Source organism: Notamacropus eugenii, chromosome 4 (genome assembly GCF_028372415.1).
Source record: "Notamacropus eugenii isolate mMacEug1 chromosome 4, mMacEug1.pri_v2, whole genome shotgun sequence".
Classification (NCBI taxonomy): domain Eukaryota; kingdom Metazoa; phylum Chordata; class Mammalia; order Diprotodontia; family Macropodidae; genus Notamacropus; species Notamacropus eugenii.
In genome coordinates, this window is record NC_092875.1 from 303,227,798 (window position 1) to 303,250,444 (window position 22,647).

General features: G+C 38.7%; 1 protein-coding gene across 2 annotated transcripts in view; it reads right to left on the minus strand.

Annotated features, from left to right (window-relative positions):
• TPD52 (tumor protein D52) overlaps positions 1–12,438 on the minus strand; it is a 336,705-nt gene extending 324,267 nt beyond the window's left edge. The window contains exon 1 of one of the 2 annotated variants that reach the window (XM_072604960.1): positions 12,050–12,438. In XM_072604960.1, coding sequence (XP_072461061.1) covers positions 12,050–12,068 — 19 coding nt within the window. In that variant the 5' untranslated portion in view covers positions 12,069–12,438. The remainder of the gene's footprint in view (positions 1–12,049) is intronic. The other variant, XM_072604958.1, reaches the window with a different exon arrangement.
• Positions 12,439–22,647: the final 10,209 nt, after the last annotated feature.

Sequence of the window (22,647 nt, forward strand, 5' to 3'; positions counted from 1 at the left end):
GACTAGTTAGAGGCCTTTGGGGATTATTTCCTGGTTCTTACAGATGGTTCAGATAGGTGGGGTTGCAAGATAGGTGAGAAGGCACTGTGTCTACAATTCCTTTAATGGATTCCAGCACTGTTTGTCAAATTTGGTGATGAATGATCCACTCTCACATACATACTTACATACTATATTTAAATATACATGAATAGACTTGTCAGTTTCTGGCATGAAAATGAGATAAATTACAAGTAGATGATTCCTGATAAAAATATTATTTGTCAGCTTTGCTCATATCAAGAAAGTTATTTTTCAGAGTTGTCTGGTACATCTTTCTACACAAACTTAGAGAGAGCCCTACTCATTAAACATGTACACAAAAATGCACATGTATCTCTGGAACATCCATCCTTCTCATTGCCAAATTATATCCTCCTATTTCTGAAAGGAACTTTCCATTTAAAGCTTTATCCAAATAGTTGAATATTATTCCAGGAATTTTTCTAATTACTTGTGTGAAACCTTATGATTTTATTTGTTTACAGAGATCAAAGAATCAAGAGGTTTTAAAACTGTAAGAGACTTCAAAAGTTATCTAGCCCAACTCTTGTATTTTACAATTAAAGAAACTGAGGTCCAGGGAAACAATGTAAATAATTCAAGGTCATGCAGACTTCAAGTCACTACATCAGCATTCTACCCAAATTTCTGATCTTAACTCTTAACTTTTTACTTTGTGCTGTAACACTTCCCTAAATTCCAGACCCTAGAAAGAACTGAACTAGGAAGGAAGAACTGAAATAGGAAGGAAGGTTGTAACCTTTATAACTGGGTTATAAATGGCCACAAGGAGCTACCATCTTTTAAAAATAGTCACTACTGTAATTTAAATTTTTTTTAATGTTATGTGCTATTGATTCATATCTTAGACCACTGCTTTGGGGAGCTGAGGAAAATGATCAAATTACTTCTATGCAATGTGTTAAATGGTAATAAGATCTGCCTTCATCTGAATTTTTCTCAAAATGTTACAAAAATCAAATTTGATCACAGTTCTAGAACTGGAAGGGCCCTAAGAGGCCCTCTAGTTTCATCCTCTCATTTTACTTTTGAGGAAAACTGAGGTTCTGGAAAATTATGTGAACTGTCCAAGGTCTCAGTAAGCCCTAGAGGTGGGATTTGAATCCAAGACCTTTGACTATAGGTCCCATATTCTTTTCACTACATACATACATATATACATATATATGTATGTATCTTTATATATACACATATACATACATACATGCATACACACATACTGTATGTATACATATATACACATACACACACACACATATATGCTGACATTGTGGTAAAACTTTAAGTCAAGTTCAGTGCTCCATAGCAGTTTTAAATATAAACCAGATGACAATTTAGGAATTAACTTTCATAACTTTAGGTAGCTTTCTATCCTTCTAATCTACCCCTCCAACTGATTCTGTAATCGCTACTAAGTGTTTTTAAACTGATTTTCTAGGTACAAAGTTGTTTATTCACCATCTGACAAATAAAATGGATAAAGTTTGTGAATTTTAATATGAGCTTGTTACATTTTTGATTGAGAACTTAATAGAATCAAACCAACAATTCACTGTATTCAAAGAGTTATGAAAAAAGTAGATGACAATGTACTAGTTTTGAAAAACTTATGGCCAATTAAGAGAGCAAGTGCAAAAATGTCTTTTATTTCCACCCTGTCAGTATGCCTTCTCTGTGTGACTCTGGGCAAATTCCTTAGTCCCTCTGGGCCTTAATTTCTTCATCTATAAAATAAGGGTATTGAAACAGACAACCTCTAATCAATAATCATTTATTAATAATCTCAGAAAACCATGAACAGACTTACATGATATAATGAAGGGCAAAATGAGTAGAACCACAAGAATGTTGTATACAAAATGATAAATGCTGGAGAGGATGTGGGAAAGTTGGAACACTAATTCATTGTTGGTGGAGCTGCGAGCGCATCCAACCATTCTGGAGAGCAATTTGGAACTATGCCCAAAGGGCTACAAAAATGTGCATACCCTTTGACCCAGCAATATCGCTACTAGGACTATATCCCCAAGAGATCATAAAAATGGGAAAGGGTCCCACATGTACAAAAATATTTATAGCAGCACTCTATGTAGTTGCCAAAAACTGGAAGTCAAGGGGATGTCCATCAATTGGGGAATGGCTGAATAAATTATGGTATATGAATGTAATGGAGTACTATTGTGCCATAAGAAATGATGAACAAGAAGACTTCAGAGAGGCCTGGAAGGACTTATATGACCTGATGCTGAGTGAAAGGAGCAGAACCAGGAGAACTTTATGCACAGCAACGACCACAGTGTGTGAGAGTTTTTTCTGGTAGACTTAGATTTTTGTAATAACACAAGAACTTCTTACCAAAAAAAAAAAAAAAAAAAAAATCCCAATGGAGGATCTCAAGGCAAAATGCCTGCCACACTCAGAGAGAGAAATATGGAAGTCACTCACATATTGTAGCAGATCATGTTTGTGTATGTGTATGTGTTTGTGTATCATGTTCTGATTTGTTATATGATTTCTTTCATTTATCTTAGTCTGACTACATAGCATGACTATAGTGAAAATATACTCAATAGGAAAGTATATGTAGAATCTATACAGAATTGTATGCAGTCGTGGGGAGGGAGGGGGGTAGTGGGGGGTAGTTGGGGGGGATAAAATCACAATTGTATGGCAGTGATTGTTAAACATTACAAAATAAAAAAAAAAAGAATGTTGTATACAGTAACAGCAATATTGTTTTAAGAATAACTTTGACTGAATTATTTTGAGCGACTATTATAAATATCCAAATTAACTACAAAGGACATATGAAGACACATCTGCATCTAAAAAAAACCCTGATAAATAAAGTATATATAGAATGATTTTACATATACATACATATTTGTGTCTAATGGTAGTCATCTCTGGGAGAAGGGAGAAAAAAATTTTTTTAAAGAAATTTACAAGAAAACTTTACAATATATTTTAAAGGAATAGCAAGTTGTACATAACATCTGCAGTTTCATGTGCAACTTTTTTTAGTATACTACGTTATAGAAATGCTTGTTTTATTCTATAAATTAAAAAATAAATAAATGATTTTCAAATCTATTATGTGCACCAAGCCCTGTGTTAGCATATACACAAAATGAAATAGTCCATTACTTTCTAGAAGCTTAAGTTCTAACAAGAAAGATGACAAAGACGCATAAGGACGATAAATAGCATAAATAGAAACAGAATAAATAGAAATATATACAAAGTAGCTAAATTCAAGGCAGCTGGGCGAGGCCACTAGAAGAGGAAGGAGGGAAATCAGGAAACTCGATGATGGTGCTTAAGCTGTTTCTTATAGAAGAGATCTCCTAGAGGCAGAGAAAAGATAGAGGGCATTCTAAGGATGTGGGAAGGCACAGAGATGAAAGCTGGAGATAGTGTCATGTGTAGGGAAAAGGAAAAAAGCCAGTTTGGCTAGATCACAAAGTTCAGGAAGAGGTTTATATACAGTGAAACTGGAAGCATAAGTTGGGGCCAGACTGTAAAGAACTTTAAAAGCTGAAAAAAGGGTTTATATTTTATCCTAGAGGCAACAGGAAGTCACTGGAGGTAAATGAGTAGGGGAATCACATGGTCAGACACGCACTTAAAGAAAAGTACTTTGGCAGCATTGTGGAGGATAGACTGTACCAGAGAGTGACTTGAGTAAAGAAGACTTTTATGATACTCTAGGCAAGAAGTGACAAAGCCTGAAATAAGGTGGTATCCGAGTGAGATTCATAGTGCAGTTAGAAAGGGCATAGTCTGGCAACTGATTGGCAATATGGGGGTGAGGGAGACTAGTGAATCAAGGATGACGCCATAGTTACAAACCTAGGTAACTGGAAGTTATGCCTTTGACAAAAATGAGAGTGTAGAATAGGGAAGGGTTTCAGGGAAAAGAGAATGAGTTCAGTTTGAACATGTTGAGCTTGAGACATCTTTGGAATGGACTAAAGCTGGATATAGCTGTGAGTCATCTGCATAGAGATTATAGTTAAACTCATGTGAACTGATGAGGTTACTAAGAGAGAATAAGGAGCAGCAGTTCTTAACCTGGGATCTTTGAACTTAAAAAAAATTTAGTAACCTACATTTTAATATAATTGACTTCCTTTGTAATCTTATGTATTTTATTTTTTATGCACTTAAAATGTTCTGAAAAGGGTTTCATATGCTTCAGATTGTCAGAGGGATCCATGACACAAAAAAAGTTGAGCACTCTTTGTTTGGAGGAAGAAGAGGGACTACTAGATCAGAACTCTGGGTAACATTCTCACTTAGGGGGCATAATACAGATAATGAGCCAGCAGAAGAGTAGTCAAACAAGGAGAAGAACCAGGAGATGACAGTGTCACAAAATTGAGAGAGGAGGAGTATATAGGAGGAGAGTATGGCCAACAGTGTCAAATGAGGTGTGTGTTCATCCTTCGTTGCCAAATTAGACCATGTCATAAGAGAAATAATGATATGACTTGCACCTGATGTTGGTTTTTTTTTGAGTGAGGGAGGGCTATGCAGGTCACCAGCCTCACTTCTCCTCCAGAGTCATCTGAAACCAGTGTCCAGATATTCATCAGGATGACTGGAGATGCCCCAGGATGAGGCAATTGGGGTTAAGTGACTTGCCCAAAGTCACACAGCTAGTGTGAGTGTCAAGTGTCTGAGCTGAGATTTGAACTCAGGTCCTCCTGACTCCTGCACTAGTGCTCTATCCACTGTACCACCTAGTTGCCCTGTCAAATGAGGTAGATATGTCAAGAAAGATGGAGACTGGGAAAGGCCATCAGATTTGGCAATGAGACCATTGGAAACTGAAAAGAACAATTTACGTTGAATGATGAGCTCAGACACCAAATTACAAAGGATTGAGTGAGTGATAAGAGAGCATAGACAGCTTTTCCAAGAAATTTGGCTAAGATAGAAGATGATAGCTTGAGAGGATGGCAGGGTCTAGTGAAGATGGGGGAGAGGGGCATGATGAGCCCGCTGAAAGGATAAGCACATTCAAAATCAGTTAGAAAGAAACCACTTGACAGGAAGAGACTGAAAGAAAGCAGGACACTAGATAACTGAGGATACAATCTGCTGGAGAAAACAAGAGGTGATGGGATCAAATATTCATGTAGGAAACTGACTTTGGTAATAAAAGGGACTTTCCCCCCCTAAAGTCTGGGGGGAAAGAAAGGAAGATAACATGAGAGATGATATCAAAGGGTTTAACAACAAAGATATGGCTGATCTCAATTTTCAGAGTAATATAAGAGGCAAAGTCAGAGAAAAAGAAAAAAAGGAAACATGAGAAAGGGGCAGCTTGAAAAGGGAAGAAGAGGTATAGAATAGCTTCCGGGGGAGATAGAGAAGTGAGAATTCGGAGGAATAAATGGACTGCCTTGCTGCAGTAAGAGCCCAACTGAAGCTGAGTAACATAGAATTTGTAAAGTACTCTGCAAATTACTCAGTACAGTGGTAAGAGTGAGAGAATAGTTGGAATGAGTATAGGGAGTGCCAAATGTTGATGATATAACAAAAATGTTTTATAAAAAATGAATTCCAATCTAAGAAGATATTAGCACCATATCACACGATAGTATTAATGCTCCAATATTGCTGAAAATAAATTACTTGGCTGGGTCACAGAAAAATTTGGAAGAGGATAACTTTTTTTAGAGAGGTTTAAATGCATTTTTTTCAAAAAGGTCCAAGTCCAATCAGATATTTTTAAAGTCTAAAACTGGGATTCTAATAGGAAGAGCTGAGGAGGAGTGTATTTTGCAGGTTTAGCTGACAACCTGAACAAAAGCATGAAAAAAGGAGATGGAAATACTAAGGAACAACAGAAAACAGGCCAGTTTGGCTAGAACACAGAGTATGAAACAGAGAGACTGAGTACATACAAGGGATATACAAAGTGGATGGATGACAACAGGAGAGGGGAAGGCATTAGATGCTAGGAGGGAATGGAGCCATTGGGATGTGACCAGAGTTTTGCTGAAAGTCAGGGAAACCAAGAGGTGATAATTAGGAGCCAGAGCATTACAGAAATGAAGGATAGCCAAGGCAAAGACCTGCTGTTGAGAAAAGAAAATGTTCAAGGAATTTCAAGTAGGACAGTGTTGCTGAAATGTAGAATGCATGGAAGAGAGCTAAATGTGAAGAGACCAGAAAGGTGGGAAAGGACCACCAGATTATGAAGAGTGTTAGGTGAAAAAGGATTTTGTGGAAAAAAGGATTTAAGTAAAAAAAGATATTTGATTCTAAAGGTATTAGGGAGTCAATAAAGTTCACTGAGAGGGATGTATGTGTCAGAACTACTCATTCTCAGAGGGGGATAGACTGGTATGGAGAGAGACTTGAGCCAGAAGACTAATCAGAAGGCTACTCCAATAGCACAGGCATTACGTGAGGAGGTGGCAGTCAGACAAGTTGAAGAACCAGGAAATAGCAGTGTCACAAAACTCAGAGAAAGCTCACCTAGGAGGGTGTGGTCAACAGTGTCATGGCAGTAGATCTGTCAAGAAAGATGAAAACTGAGAAAGGCTACCTGATTTAGCAATAAGGGACCATCAGCAACTGAAGAGAAGTATTTCTATTAAACGATAAGGTGAGAAGTCAAATTATGATGAAGGCATGTACCATGGCACATGCAGTCTAAGTACAGAGGACATGCACAAAAGATGTGATGAAGGTGAAAACTATAAGATTTGGCAATGGATTGCACATGTGGGGTAAGACTCAGAGATGAAGATAACATTTGGGGTCACAAGTCTGGATGACTAGGAGGATGATGGTGACTTTGACAATAAATAAAAAAGCTGGGAAGAAGGGAGGGCTTTGGGAAAAAGATAATGGTGTCTGTTTTGGGGTATAATGAATTTGAGATGCCTACGGGATATCCAGTTTCAGAGGGAAGGTGTGCCATGGGGCATAAGGAAATACCAGGTTTGGAACGAATGCTATGAGAAATGAGATAGCAAACTGATTATTAGCAAGAAGAAGAGAATGTTTGACTTAAAGCAGTGAGAGCCCATTGACATTAGAAAACAAATTTGCAGAGGATCCAATTGGCATGGCTTCATTTCCTCCAGTTCCACTGGACCTCTCCTGACCACAATATTATTTTGACTCAAGTCCCTCTACTTAGTTATAAAATAAAAAAAATTTACAAGGATAAAAACACAGATACAATGATTTTCCTACCAAGGATCTTTTCAATGTTCTCCTCTGGTCATAACAGTTAGAACAAAATATTAAATATTTGTCCTGTCCTATAAAGCAGAAATTTTTTTTCCTACTATTCATGCTCTAGTTAGCACTTTCCAAATTAGGAACTACCTAAGTATGCTGTGCTCAGCAAAATACTCCAAAACTCTGATATGCATCATATAATTTAAAGCTTTTAAGTCTCAATTATTTACTAAGCACTTATTCTATGGGAGTTTGGAAGTAGGAGCCAGGAGGATCTAGAGATGAAACATAGTCCTAATTTTAAGGAGCCAGGAGGATTTAGAGATGGAGCATAGTCCTAATTTTTGTGGAAAATGCATATAAACGCAGTTGCAGGACTGTACAACACCAGAGCTCAGGTCTAGTGATCCCATGTTTTCCCTTTCCCCTTTAAATCTAAGGTCGGGGGGTCACCTCTTTAGTCATTTAACAAGACACCTTTGCTGGTGACATACTATCTTCCTCCTCCTCCATCTTATACCTCAGTCTATTCCAGCCTTCCTGGGTAACAATTTACCTATCTGATAAGGTCATCTTAATAATGATGTAATGTGTTTGTCCTTCATTTTTGAAGAGGACCATGACATCAGAGAAATGATGACATGACTTGCACTTGACTTTGTTTTGAGTGAGGGAGGACTGTGCAAGGTCACTAGCCTCACTTCTCCTCCAGAGCCATCTGAATCCAGTGACCAGATATTCATCAGTATGACTGGAGCCAGACCAGGATGCAATGGGAGATCTTGACCTTTTAGGCTAAGGCCTTTTCAGGTACTCACTTAGAGGAAGGTAATGCCCATTCAGTGAATAAGCCTCTTTAAAAGGTAGTCAGGAGGATACCCCTTTAATAGAAAAGAAAAAAGTGTATTCCTAAAGTTTCTAATCATGGGTACGTGGTAGAAGAATTCAAATCTGCAGATTACTGGGAAGGACTGAGAAGAAAGTAGTTAACTGTCTGAGATCTAACAGTTTATCACCTAATTATACTTGTTCCCAGTTACTTAAACAGACCCAAGTAGTTACATGCTGAACTGTTCAATCCTTAATATTCTAAGAAGAAAACAATGTAACAAACCTTTATTAAATGCCTACTATGTGTAAGACAAGAGGCAACTATGCAACAATGGATAGAAAGCTGATCTCAGAGCCTAGACAAACTTGGCTGAAGTCCAACCTTTGACAGGTACCAACTGGGTGACCCTGGACAAGTTTCTTAACCCTTCAGTTTCCGCTTGGCAATTCTCTATGACTGTAAATTACAGAGCAGTTGCCAGTTTACATTTAAATAACAACAGCAGAAACAAAATGGCACAAGTTCCTATGCTAGAAAGCTCAGGCCATAAAGAAGCCTCCATTCTACTAGTAAACATTATCAAATGATCTAAGTAAATATGAGGTAGTCTGAGGAGGAAGAGGATATTACCAACGGGGGAGAGAAAACATCAAGACTTCTCAGAGAAGTGGCCCCTGAGCTGAGCCTTGAAGGCAAATAAGGACTCTGAAATGTGGAGGCACACACCCTATAATGCCCTGGGTCAACTTTTAAGTTTTATGGTATAGTTGAGGCACTGTTCATTGAGAGTAAACCTCATGCAGGACACCAACAGAATACCATCATAACAAATATGAATAAGATATCTTTGGGGAGATTTTGAAAAACTTGATAATGATATATTGTTTAAATTTTAAGTGGTCTTCATTCAGATTTTGTACATGCTTCGAGACAGTTAAGGGATAAAAGAAAGAGCTGTTCCTTAACCACACATTAACTATGAGAAAGGCTTACTAGAGACAATTACTACTTGGTCTATTGTGTTACAGTTATCCTTTCCTCATCTCAAGGGTTAGAGGGTCAGTGCCCCCTCAATCTTGAAAATCCAAGTTAAAAAATTTTGAACTTCCCTTCCTACCAGAGAAGAAGTCTGAATTATTATGGTATCAAAAAATAAAATATGTTGATGTTATACAATACTAGACATACATTTTACACATTTCTGAGTTTCTAAACTTTTTTATATTGTCTGCTGGCCTTCATGTGTCATCTGCAGCTTCTGCAAAACTCCCCAAAAATGCCCATTTAATTTCTTATGCTGACCTGCAATATATAGAAACTGCAACATGGAAAGCTGCAATGTGGAAAAGATAACTAATTTCTAAAACTAAAAGTAAAAGTGTACAAATTACTACAGGTACAGCTGCAGTGAAATCTCTCTGGAATCAATTTAAAATTCCTTTCACATGTACTAGAATGTGGATTTTCATGATGTTATTTTCTATTACTCCAAAGAGTTCTTCCTCATAAAAGGATGCTGACCATTTGCTAGGGGATCTCTTTGAGCTGGAAAGAAATTATTCCAGCTCAAAAATATCCATTTATGAATTGTTAACCTATTTTGACTATATTCAAATACTGAAGTCCAAGGGAGAAGCAAGATTGTACAGTATAGTACTAGAACAGATATCAAAAAGACCTAAGTTCGAATCTTACCTCAAACACTTGTTAGGTGTGTGACCCTGGGCAAGTCACTTGGCCTATCTGCCTCAGTTTCTTCAACTGCAAAATAAGCATTATAATAGCGCCTACCTCCCAGGGTCATTGTAAGGATCAAATTAGATCATATTTGCAAGGTGCTTTGCAAACTTAAACACATTATATAAAAGCTAACTTATTATTAAGCACTTAAGTGCCTACTATATATCAGTTGCTGTGTTAGGTGCAAGGGAAACAAAAAGATAGGCAGTCTCTGCCCTGAAATAGACTAGAATCTCCTATTAGGGAGATACAACACATTTGCTGATAAATAAATACAAGAAAAAAGATGATGGTGAAAAAAGAAACTATGAGGAGAAATCAGGAAAGGTCACCTGAAGAGCTAAGTTTTGAGGGGAGGTAGAGGTTCCAAAAAAGGGAATTAAGGGAGAGTATGCTAGGCATGAAATGGACAGCCAGTACAAAGGTATGGAGGTGGAAGATGGAATGTTGTACACCAGGAACATTAAATAGGTTAATTTAGCTGAATTGTAGCATGCATTTGAGGGAGTAACATCAGTCTGGAAAGATAAGTTGGGGACAAAATGTGAAAGGCTTAAATGTGAAACAGGCAAGTTTATTCTAAAAAACAATGGGCAGCCACTTCTAGAAGCTTCTTGAGCAGAGGAAATACATAATTAGTCTTGTACTTTAAGAATACTAATTTAACAGCTATGTGGAGGATGGACTGGACAGAGAAGAGACTAGATGCATGAAGACCAATTAGAAAGTTATTCCCATAATCCATGGAGACATGAGGAGAGCCTGGTCTAAGGTGCTTGGGGGGGTCTGAGTAGAGAGAAGGGGATGGATGTGAGAACACTTAGGGATGTAGAATGTGGAAAGAATGAGCAATCAATGGATATAGAAGGTCAGAAAAACAGTGGTGACCTGGACAAAAATAGGGAAGTTAGAAGGGATGGATTTAGGAGAAAAAATAAAAAATTCCAGTATTCTGTCATTTTTCATAAACATATAGCAAGTGCTGGAATTTAAGTACAACCATACCATTTGTTTTCATGTAGTTTATTCCATTTATTCGAATGTCCTAGAGGTTAAAAGCAAATGCCCCTAAAAAAATTTCATACAGTAAATGCCTGCTGTAACAACATTAACTTGCACGGTGAGAACAGTTCTGTTCATGCCAGTCACTTTAACACATCACCAAGACCTCTGATCAGATTTAAAGACAGAAGCAAAGAGAAGGCTTCTGGTCTACAGCGTGTGAAAAGCAGATCTACAATTACCTGAGTTAAAATCACTACATGAATCCACAGAACAAGCAGATTTCAAGGACCATGTAAGGGGCTATACATATGAGATTTGCATCTGAAGGCAACAGTACGGTGAATATGTTTTATAACAAGGATCTTAATGGGAGCTGAACCACAGATTTCATTTATTATTATAAACTATCTCGTTTTTAAGAGTAAGGGAATTAAAAGCTATGATTCATTAGTCCATGTTTGCAGGTGTAAGGTTAGCACATGGCAGCCAGTCCACTGCGGAGCACCCTCCCAACCCCCAAAGCCTTCAGTTTCAGACCTGAAATGCTAGAAATGCACGCACTTGAACTCCACCGAAAAATAGAAAGAGCCTTCTTAACTCAGTTACAAGGGATGGCCAGAAAGCTAAAGTTAACCCATTCTCCGGCAGCTTTAGAACAGCCAACAACTACCCAATCTAACCCCTGGGTACGTCAGGTGCAGAGGCTGAGGGTGGTGGAGGCCCTGGCCTCCGGCGCAGGGAACACATAGAACACACACACAGACTCTCTCTCTCTCTCTGTCTGTCTCTCTCTCTCTCTCTCTCTGTCTCTCTCTCTCTCTCTCTCTCTCTCTCTCTCTCTCTCTCTCTCTTCCCTTAAATCACTGCCCCCCACCAGCCTCCCCAGAACCGCACCGAAGCAGCTGACTCCTTCCCTCTCCTCCCGCTCCCGCTCCCAGGTGGATCGCAACTTGTGGCGTTGCCACCTGCGCTGGCACCTGCTCCCGAGCCGCGCCCGCCCCTCCTCCAGGACCCGAACCCGGAAAGCCAAGGAGGGCGCCCAGCCCAGCTCTCCCTCCGGCGCCCGGCGCGGGGGCAGCCGCAGCCGGCGAGCTCGGCTCCCCACGCTCTTCCTGCCCACCCGGCGACCCGTCCCCTGCAGCCCCGGGAGCCGAGCGGGGCAGCGGCCACGCAAAGGGCCGGAGAGCGCCGGCGCCTGCTCACCTGGCTCCCCGCTGTCCATGTTCGCTCGCAGCTCGCTGCTTCCCGGGCGGGCTCGGCTCGCACTGCAGCCACCTGGACTGGAGCTGGCGCCGGGGCCGCCGAGAGCGCTCCTGCAGCCACGCCGCCTCCGGAAGGTCCCCACCCACCCCTTCTCCGGAGGCCCGTACCTCCCGGAGAGCGCCTTCCCGGGGCGTCACCCAACCACCGGACCCGGCAGACCTGGCCTGCGCTCCGCTCCGCTCCGCCCCGCCCCGCCCCGCACAGTCAGCGGCGGCGGCAGCGGCGAGCCGCGGGCGGGGCCGGGCCCTGGGCGGGGATGGATGCGGGCTGGGAGGAGAGGAGGAGGGGGAGGAGGAGAAGTGACAGCAGCTGCTGGGGGGAGGGGAGCAGGAGCGAAGCAGAAAGGCGGAAACCACGAGATGCTCCTGGGGGGGAGGGGAGGAGAGGAGGAGGAGGAGGAGGAGGAGGGGGAAGAGGAGGAGGAGGAGGAGGAGGAGGAGGAGGTGGAGGAGGAGGAGGAGGAGGAGGAGGAGGAGGACTAGGAGGAGGACGAGGACGAGGACGAGGAGGACGAGGAGGTGGGGGACGAGGAGGACGAGGAGGAGGACGAGGAGGACCGCGCGGGCTGGCTGTGGATCAAGTTACTTTTTTTTAAGCCAAACATTTCTCTTTGACGTTTGTGATGCCTTCCTCTGGTCTCCCTGGCACCTCCTCATGGCTGGCGTAAAAACGATAATAACTAGCATTTGTAGAGAGCTTTAAGGTTTGTGAAGCATGTATACTTATATGTATGTACATGTGCATGCATCTGTGCACAGGTGTACGTATATGTATTTTTTTACATTTGATCCTAAGAACAGACCTGCTAGGTAGATGCTATTATTTAGACAAGAAAACAAGCTTAGAAAGGCTGAATGACTTTCCTAAATTCACATAGCTGTGTTACATAGTAACTGAGGCAGGATTTTAACTTGGGTCTTCCTTATTCCAGGTTCAACACTATCCACTTGGTCAGAACAGGAAGGTTATTTTGAAATGGCTTTGCCTTATTGTTATTTTATTATCCTCCTTTTCCTCCTCATCATCAATAGCCTGACCCAAAGCAGAGAGAGGGATAGAAACTGGGACTGTGATTTTATCACGCAGTCAACCCCTAAGAATGCTTATTGATTAATTGATTTTTACAAATGAGCCATTATGATCAACATCTGCCTATGTAGAGTTAATGGCAAAGGGTTACAAAGTTTAAAATGTACTCTATTATTTCCAAAGAAAAAATGTTTCTAAAGTGATTATACACTAATACAGTAACTAAACACATTAGCTAGTTAATACATTAAGTAACTTGCATAAGTTGTAAGTAAAGTATAAGCATCTTTCATTAGGACACTTGGAAAAAATCAGCCCAACTTATTGATAGCTAAATATAGATTTTTAGATGATGAATGTGGAAGATATCCATTTGGGAATGGTTTAACTGAGAAGAGCCAGTATTAAGGGTAATTATTTTGTGGCTGAAAGTAATCTAATGCATATAATTAACTAAAAAAATTAAACATGGAGATCATTTAGAATTTGCTGTTTTAAAAAAATATGCCCAGAGAGCTGAAAACAAAGTAGATGCACATCCTTTAGGGAATAGCTAGATAAATTGTGATACACGAAGAAAACGGATTATTACTGCACTCTAAGAAAGAATTTAAAAAATCTAGGAAGGCATTAGAAAACTTATAAGAGCTGATACAAAGTGAAGTAAACAGAACCAGTAAAACAATATAGACGGTGACTACAACAATGCAAATGTACAGAATAACAACAAAAATCTAAATAGAATCCTCTGTAATTATGATAACTAAGCTTGACTGCAAAGAAGAGACTTGAGAGTATACGTACTTACCTCTCTTCTTTGCAGAAGAAAGGTAGTACGGTGATGGAACATAGCATATACTGTTGTACTTGCATTTTCAAAGCATTTAATAATAATTAGTCCACCCTGTGCCATTCTCAGCTCCTTAAATCTTTAAATTATATATTTTTATTTATTTGATTAAATATTTCTCAATTACATGTAAAAAAATTAACATTCATTTTTAAAAATTTTGATTTCCAAATTGTCTTCCTCCCACCCAGCCCTCTCCAACCACTAAGAAAGCAAGCAATATAATATCAATCACACATATAAAGTCATGCAAAACATATTTCCATATTAGCCATTCAGCTCCTTAAATCTTGATCATGATCTCTTTTATAGAAGGAAGCTACATTAGAGATTCATCCTATAAGTCTTGCCTAATAACTATAAATATAATGTACCTGTAGTCCTCATTCTTCTTATTCCTTATCCTTCCTGATCCCTCTGCAACCTTTGACACTGTCAAATATTTTCTTCTCCTTGATACTTTTTTCTATGTTTTCATGACACTGCCCTCTCATTTTCCTCCTACCTATCTGAACACTCCTCAGTCTCCTTTGTGATCATCCAGATCACACTTTAATAGTGGGTGAACCCCAAGACTCTGTCCTCTGTCCTCTGCCCCCTATGCTATCTCTCAATAATCTCATCAGCTCCCATGGATTCAACTATCATCTCTATGCAGATAATTCTCAGACTTGTTTGTCTAGCCCTAACCTCTCTCCTGACCTCAAATCTCTCATCTCCCATTACCTACTGGACATCTCAAACTAGATGTCCTTAGGTTGTCCTAAACTCAAGATGTCCAAAACAAAACTCATTAGCTATCCCACTACCTTCTTCTAAACTTCCCTCTTGCCCCACTGAGAGCATAGCTATCCTCTAAATCACCTAAGTTCATGAACTGGGTGTCATCCTCAACTCCTCACTTACATTCATCCCATATATCTAGTCTGTTGCCAATTTCTGTCAATTTTAATTTAACAACATCTTGTTTATGTCATTCTTGTGCCTGCACCATTGCAATAACCTTCTGGTTGTTCTCCTTGCCTCAAGGGACGCCCCACTCCAGTCTGCCCTCCACTTAGCGTCCAAAGTGATCTTCCTAAAACACAACTCTAATCATGTCACTCCCCTCCTTACTCAGTAAACTCCACTGGCTCCCTACTTCCTCCAGAATAAAAAATTAGAATACTACATTTGATTTTTAGAGCTATTCACCACTTGGGCCCTTCCTAATCTTTCTAGCCTCCTTATGCATGACCCTCATCTACGTATTCTGTGATTCAGGACACAGGCCTTGCTCTTCAAACATGACATTTTATCTCTTAGCTATGGGCTTTTTATTGGTTATCTATATGACTGAAATGCTTCTTTTCTCTGTCTCTGCCTCCTAGTTCCCTTGGTTTCCTTCAAGACAGCTATAACCTTACCTTCTACAAGAAGCCTTTCCTGGTCTAGGGCAAAGCACTCCCCACTCCACCGTTTCCAAATCTTTTCTCTGAGATTACTTCCAATTTACCGCATATACATCTTGATACGTACATAGTTGATGGTACATTTATCATTCATTAGAATGTGAGGATAGAAATTGTTTGTGCCTTTCTTTGTGTCCCCAGAATTTAGTACAATGCCTTGCATATAGTAAATGCTTAATTAGTGCTTGCTGAATTGACTTTTTGACTATGTCAAACCCATAACCTGTCTAAGATTCCAGGTCAAATTGTTCTCAAGCTCATTTTCCAGAAAGGTTTCACATAAACTAGACTTAATAGATTTTCCTCAATAAATACTTCTTGAAAATACTTGAACACCCCCTCATTCAGGATACTCTTTACTCTCTGAGTTTTCCTGACACTGCTCTTTCCTCATTTTCCTACTTGCCTAAACATCCTTCCTTGTCTCCTCAATAGATCATTTATTTCTTACCCACTTTGGCTTAATGTCGCCCAATATCTATCCTATTGTCCTTCTACACTCTACGTACTTTCAGTGATTTTATCGGCTCCTATGGGGTCTATTATGATTATCTCTATGCAGATGATTTCTAGATCTATATGTCTGTCTCTAGTGTCTCTCCTGAAGTTCAGTTCCACAATACAAATTACCTTTTAGCAACCAACTAAAAGTTTGCCTTTCAGAAAACACATTTATATAATGTCACAATGTGCTAAAATCTTTTTGGCATATTCCAATACAAATGGATGGGTTTGTGAAATGCCTAGCCTTGGGCAATTATTACTAGTGATATAGATGGAACATTATGTTCATACAAAAGGAAAAAAACACCCTGTGTTTAATATGTTAGAATGAAAATTTTCTGTTTATCTTTCCCTTTCATTTACTACATTTTGAAGGCTAATAAACAGAATGTGTACAACAAGACAACAAATCATTTAATGTTACATGTCCTAAAATAAATAAGGTTTTATGTTTTAACACACACAGAATCTTGGGAGAGTTGCTAATATTTAGACAACATACCTGGATGCACTTAGCTGACCCATCATTTAAGAAATGCCTTGCTGGGATAGACTCTTGACATGAATTTATTTATCTTATAATTACATAGTGCTGAGTGGAGTTACACTGTCTTGGCTCTTTGGAAGCTTCTTTTTTTTTTTTTCTAAATTTCTTTCCATAACCAGACTGTTATAAGAAAGGATCTCTTGATGACATGAAACATACAAAGTTATTTAATACGTTGGAAATGTAATTTAATACTTTGAAAAACTATAGCACTAAGGTCTCATCTGCTTTCCCTTAAGACTTCATTTGCTAGCAGCCTGCAGAAATTAGACAAAACAAAATGATAAACCTCTTAGATTGGCCAAAAATAACAATCGTTTCAATATAATATCACAATTTTGCAAAAACAAAGCAACAAACACCACACAACAATACCATAGCTAATCTTCCATACCTGTACTGTTAAGAGCAAACTGGGAGTCTAGGAAATTAAAGACAGGTTAGAAAAACCAAAAATTTAATTTAATGATGGGAAATTAAGCTTTTTTTCTGTTTCAGTGTACACTAAAGCCACCTCCTTCCACTCTTTTAACAGGTGTATAGAATGTGGGAAGAATGTGGCACTGTATTTGGAGTCAGAGGACCTTTCATTTACTAGCTATGTGACCTTGGGGGATTCACTGAACCCCTGACCCCCAGGTCCTTCATCTGTAAAAAGAAGGGATTAGAGCAGGTACTCTCCCAGGTCCCTTCCAACTCTAAATCCTCTGATCTAATAGGACAGAAATAGTTGAAAACAAAATAGGTGGTGCTCATTTCAATGACTCTGTGACCTAACTGGTAAAGATTCCAACCTATTCTCATGCTTTCTTCTCCTGGAAGACTCTGCTTCCCAGGCCTGAGGGCAAATTTGAATTCTTCTTTGTTTCATGGGTTGCCATGGCCAGATAATCTATCACCAGTGGCCAACCCAATGAACCTCTCCATACTTATCCAAGCCAGTCTTAAAATAGCAAACAACCAGCTGTTGCTGAGGGTCATATTAAATGCTTGGTAGAACCTGCAAGAGCTTGTGTCCCCACAAGCCCAGCCTTACAGAATGCAGCAACAACATTTCTGTACCGTGATGAAACATAGGAGAAGGACTTTTGTCAGTAAATGCTTGTTATATCAAACCGAACTGAAGGAGATTTTAAGAAAAGTGGACAGGTATTGAGAGAACTTTCAAATTAACAGTAAAATAGGTTAGACATGTAATTTCCTGATAAGAAGATATATCTCATAGTTTTGGTTTTGTCTATTGATAAAAACCTTAGACCATTTAATTTTTTCTGTCTTTTCGTCCATTTCCAATTCTGTATTTATCACACCCTAGGTTTGTCAAGAAGTGAGAACTTTTCCATAGTCTACAGCCGGGGTTCTGAACCTTTTTTGTTACCATTTAACTCTTATCAGTCCAGTGAAGCTTATGGACCCCTTCTCATAATAATATTCTTAAATATCTAAAATAAAATATATACAATTACAAAGGAAATCAATTATATTAGTATATGTTATCAGAACTAAAACAAAAAACAAACAAAAATTGAATTCATGGGCCCTTGGTTAAGAAACTTAGTCTAATTGATGCACTCTTGTTGAAACTCTGAACTGATCTAGCCATTCTGGAAAGCAAATTGAAATTATATGCCACAAATATTCATACCCTTACTAAACTGTATATATCTTGTGACCCAGTAGTAACACTTACTATTAGGCCTATATTCCAAAGGGATAAAAGAAAGGGCCCATATGTACAAAAATATTTATGGCAGATTTTTTTGGTTGTTGTTATGGTTTGCAGTAGCACAGAATTGGAAACTAACAGGGGTTCCTACCAATTAGGTAATAGCTAAATAAGTTATTGTATATGAATGTGATATAATAAAATAATGATAAATAGAATAAAAGCATGATATAAGAAAGGTAAAGGGCATGGTTTCAAAGAAACCTGGGAAGATGTATGAACTAATATAGAGTGAAGTGAGCAGAACCAGGGGAATATTTTATATAGTAACAATATGGTAAAAACAAAACAACACTGAAAGACATATAGGATGATGACCAACCACAATTTCAGAGGACTCATGATAGAATATGCTATTCATTTCTAGACAAGGAGGTGATAGAATGAGTGCAGATTGAAAAATATATTTTTAATGAATATACTTTTTAATGAATGTTGAAACTATTTTTACTATAATTGGAAAAAATAAAATATTATTAAGTGAAAAAAATAAAATAAAATGGAGTGAAGATATTTTTTTAAAAAAGGAAAAATATATATTTTTTAACATGGCCAATACAGGAATTTGTTTTGCCTGATTATATATGTTTATAATAGGGTTTCTGTTTTTCTTTCTTTCTCAATGGAGGGGCAGCACAGGGAGGGAGCAGGAGGCAGATTTTCATTCATTGAAAAGTGAAAATTTAACTAAAAATATAAAGCATATGATGACAAAAAATATATAGAATACCCGGTTTAGACATTTATGCTAGGAAAAGTCAAGTCCTGTTTGTTATCTTTTTTTTTTTCCCCTTCCCCTTAACTTTCTTTTTCCTAGGTGGATGATAGAGAGGGTAGAATGCTGCACTTAGGGTCAGAAAGAACTGAATTTGAATCTTGCTTTAGTCAGTCAGCTAGGACTCATTGAATACCTACTATAAGCCCAACACTGTGCTAAGTCCCGGGGATATAAAGAAAGACAAAAGAAAATATAAAAAGAAATCAGTTCCTGTTCTTGAAGAACTCAGTCTAATGGGCCAGACAACATGCAAACAGTTATGTACAAAAAAGTAGCATGTACAGGATAAATTGGGGAGTAGTCTCAGAGGGAAGGCACTAAGAATAGGGACAACTGGAAAAAGATTTCTTGTATAATGTGGGATACTTGCTAGTTTTGTGACCCTGGGCAAGTCACTTAACTTCTCTCAGCCTCCATAAAATGAATCTTATCTTATAAAATGAAGATAAATAATAGCACTTACCTCCCAAGATTTTGAGGATCAGTTAGATAATCTATGTTAAATGCTTTAGGATGGTGCTAGGAACTAGACTTATGATTTCATTGGTACGGAGAATTCCTAGGGGAGGAAATTCCCTCTACCAACACAGGCCAGCCTCTTCTCTGTCACTTATTTTCTCTGTCACTTATATTTCTCAAAATTGCTTAGAGTACTAAGAAGTTAAGTGACTGCCCAGGATCACACAGTCAGTGTTCCTACCTGAAACTTGGGAGAGAAAGGAGAAAACCTTCTAAATCTAGGGAGCATTATGCCTGATTGGGGAGTAGGGAAAGAATAATAACCATATTCCTAAAGCTTCTGTTATTTATGTGTTTTTTACCATTTTTAAGAAACCTAATTGAATAGGTGACTGAATTTTTAGCTTTTTAAAAATAAGTTTATTTAACATGTGTTTCTAATCCCTCTCAGAAATAGGAAATGAGGAAATAGATTATGAAGGCACAAGGAAGATGAGAAATTGTACGTGTAACCCTGCATTGATATTACTGTGAAAGTGAGATGAGAGATGCATCTATAGAATCCACTAGCACTCATATTATGGCTCTGGTGGATTTTGTCCCCACCCACATAATTGTATATGTCCTGTGTCTAATTGTAATAAAAAGTAGCCCACCAAATCCTTGACTATTGTGTTTAATGATGGCAGCAGGTAGAGATGTGGGACATTTTCATCCCTAAAGAGAAATGAGAGATATATCCCTCTTTAACACAGCCTGAGGTCCGTGGGAGAGAATGAATGCTAACCCCATATGTGAGAGCCTTTCAGCAGAGAGATATAATTTATATACTATACCCACTAGACCTATTTAAGACAAACATGAAAAACTAGAATTTGCCATTCTAGTACAAGCAATGTACCTCTCTATTCATTAAATGTAAGTGTGGAGTTCTTTTTCATCAACACATCCTCCACTCCATAAGCACATTATCTGTTCCAGGTACACACTGCAATATGAAGGAATCTCACTCCCCTCACACCATGCCTCTTAAGGCTGCACAGTTAGGAAATTGTCTTGTTTTTTTTCCCCTTTCCATTTCTGGAGGAGAAATGGAGCTTGTCTGTGGACAATAAGAATGGAAATAACGAGGTGTTTCATGGAAGTTACTATTGTTATTATTATTATACATTTTACATGCTGCTCAGTGCTTGCTATGTTACTCTTCATTTTGAATTATTAACATGAGCCAAAATAGGGCTTTTGAAGAGTCCAAGAATTTTTAAAACCTGAAACTTCCTTCTCTCTTAATGCATATTGCAAAGTAAAAACACTATGAGACTGGGGAAATGTACTACTGTTTCACTGTTACTTACACAGAATAATAAAAATGCATGTCTGACTGCCAGCTTAATGACAAGCAATAAAATATTTCCCCCAGTCATATGCCTTCAGCACTTCTGTATTAAATCATCATGATGCTTTCAGTGTTTCCTCTATTTCCCAAAGGTAGCATCACTCAAAAAATATGGCATAAGCCCAGTTCTCTATTAAACCCTGAAATCAAAAGAGAGAAAAGCTATCTCTTAACTTTCAAGCATTCTCTCCTAGAACCCAGAATAAGATCCAGGGGAAGAATCTCTTCCTTAAGAAATAAACTGCTGCTCTCTACATTTCGTGTGTGTGTGTGTGTGTGTGTGTGTGTGTGTGTGTGTATGCTTCAGAGAGCACAAGTCCAATGGGCTGGCCATGTTGTTCAAAGGCAAAATGTACGCTTACCAAAAAGACTACTTTATGGAGAAATCACATGGGGCAGGTGATCACGTGGTGGTCAGAAGAAGTAATACAAGGACACTTTCAAGGTCTCAAGAACTTTGGATTTGAATGTGCGACATGGGAGACACTGGCACAGGACCACTAAGCATGGCATGTCCACATCAGAAAGGGTGCTGTGTATGAGCAAAGCAGAATTGAGACAGCACAAAGGAAATGTAGGATGCACAAATTTGGAGTGTCCACCCCAAATATTCACACGGACTATCTGTGCCCAATCTGTGGTAGAGCATTCTGAGCTCTTATTGCTCTGATCAGCCACAGTCGGACCCACTGAAACTTGTCTTTATCATGGTGATGTCATTTCCGTCCTCTTTGAGAATGGACAACAACCAACCAACCATACACACACACACACACACACACACACACACACACACACACACTCCTCTTTTGCACTCATGTGGACTTCTCTGTCATGTCCTGATGTGGGTTACCTTCTGTTCCTCCTTCCTCGCACCCTGCCAGCTTTAAATTGTAAACTCTTAGGGAGTAGAGACTGTCTCTTATGTGTATCCTCAGTGCTTAGTGGTACCTGGCATAGTAGTTTGTATATAATGGTAGCCATCTCTACAGGGGAGGAGAGGTGAGGAGGGAAAAAAGGAAAGAAGAAAAAGAAAAAAACAAGATATCTTTATTGTATATTTAAAAAGAAAATCAAGTTGTACACAATAGATTTGGGGTTTCATGTGCTATCTTTTTTTTTAATTATATTGTTATGGAAATGCTTGTTTTATTCAATAAAATAAATTAAAAGGTAATAATAATGAATGTTTATGGATTCATTGCTCTTCTCACCTGCTCTCTCACTACCACCACCCTTATTTAGTTCCTTTTTCTTCCCAAGGAAAGTGCCAAAAAAAAAAAAAAAAAAGGGTAGGTATGTAATATTCTGGCAAAGGTCTCCTTCCCTCCTGTCTCCCTCCAACCCTTAGGAGACCAATAAAACTTCAGAAATAAGGAGCCCTAGTATTCCTTGGACTCTGACTCTTTAATCAAAGAGTTAGAAAGTTGGGCAGATTATATATATAAAATATTTTTTATCCCTGTTAACCCTTCCCTTTAAAACCTCAGTCTGATGTGCTGTGAATAAAATGAATTTATTTTCTTTCATCAATCCCCATGGTAAGCTTGGAACTTTGGTGATCCAGTGGGCCATGGAGAGGATGAGTAACTCTTCATCCCAATCTACTTCAGTTTCGTTGCCCAAAGAAAAATGAATTAGACCCCAAACAACAGATAGATCATAGAGGTGATGAGATCTGCATAGATGGAGGGTCTATATGCATGAAGTCATGGATCCACCAAGGTACCAATTTCCTGTATATGTTTATAACATAAAAGAAGAGATAATGCTATTGTGAACATGGTTTATTACTGGA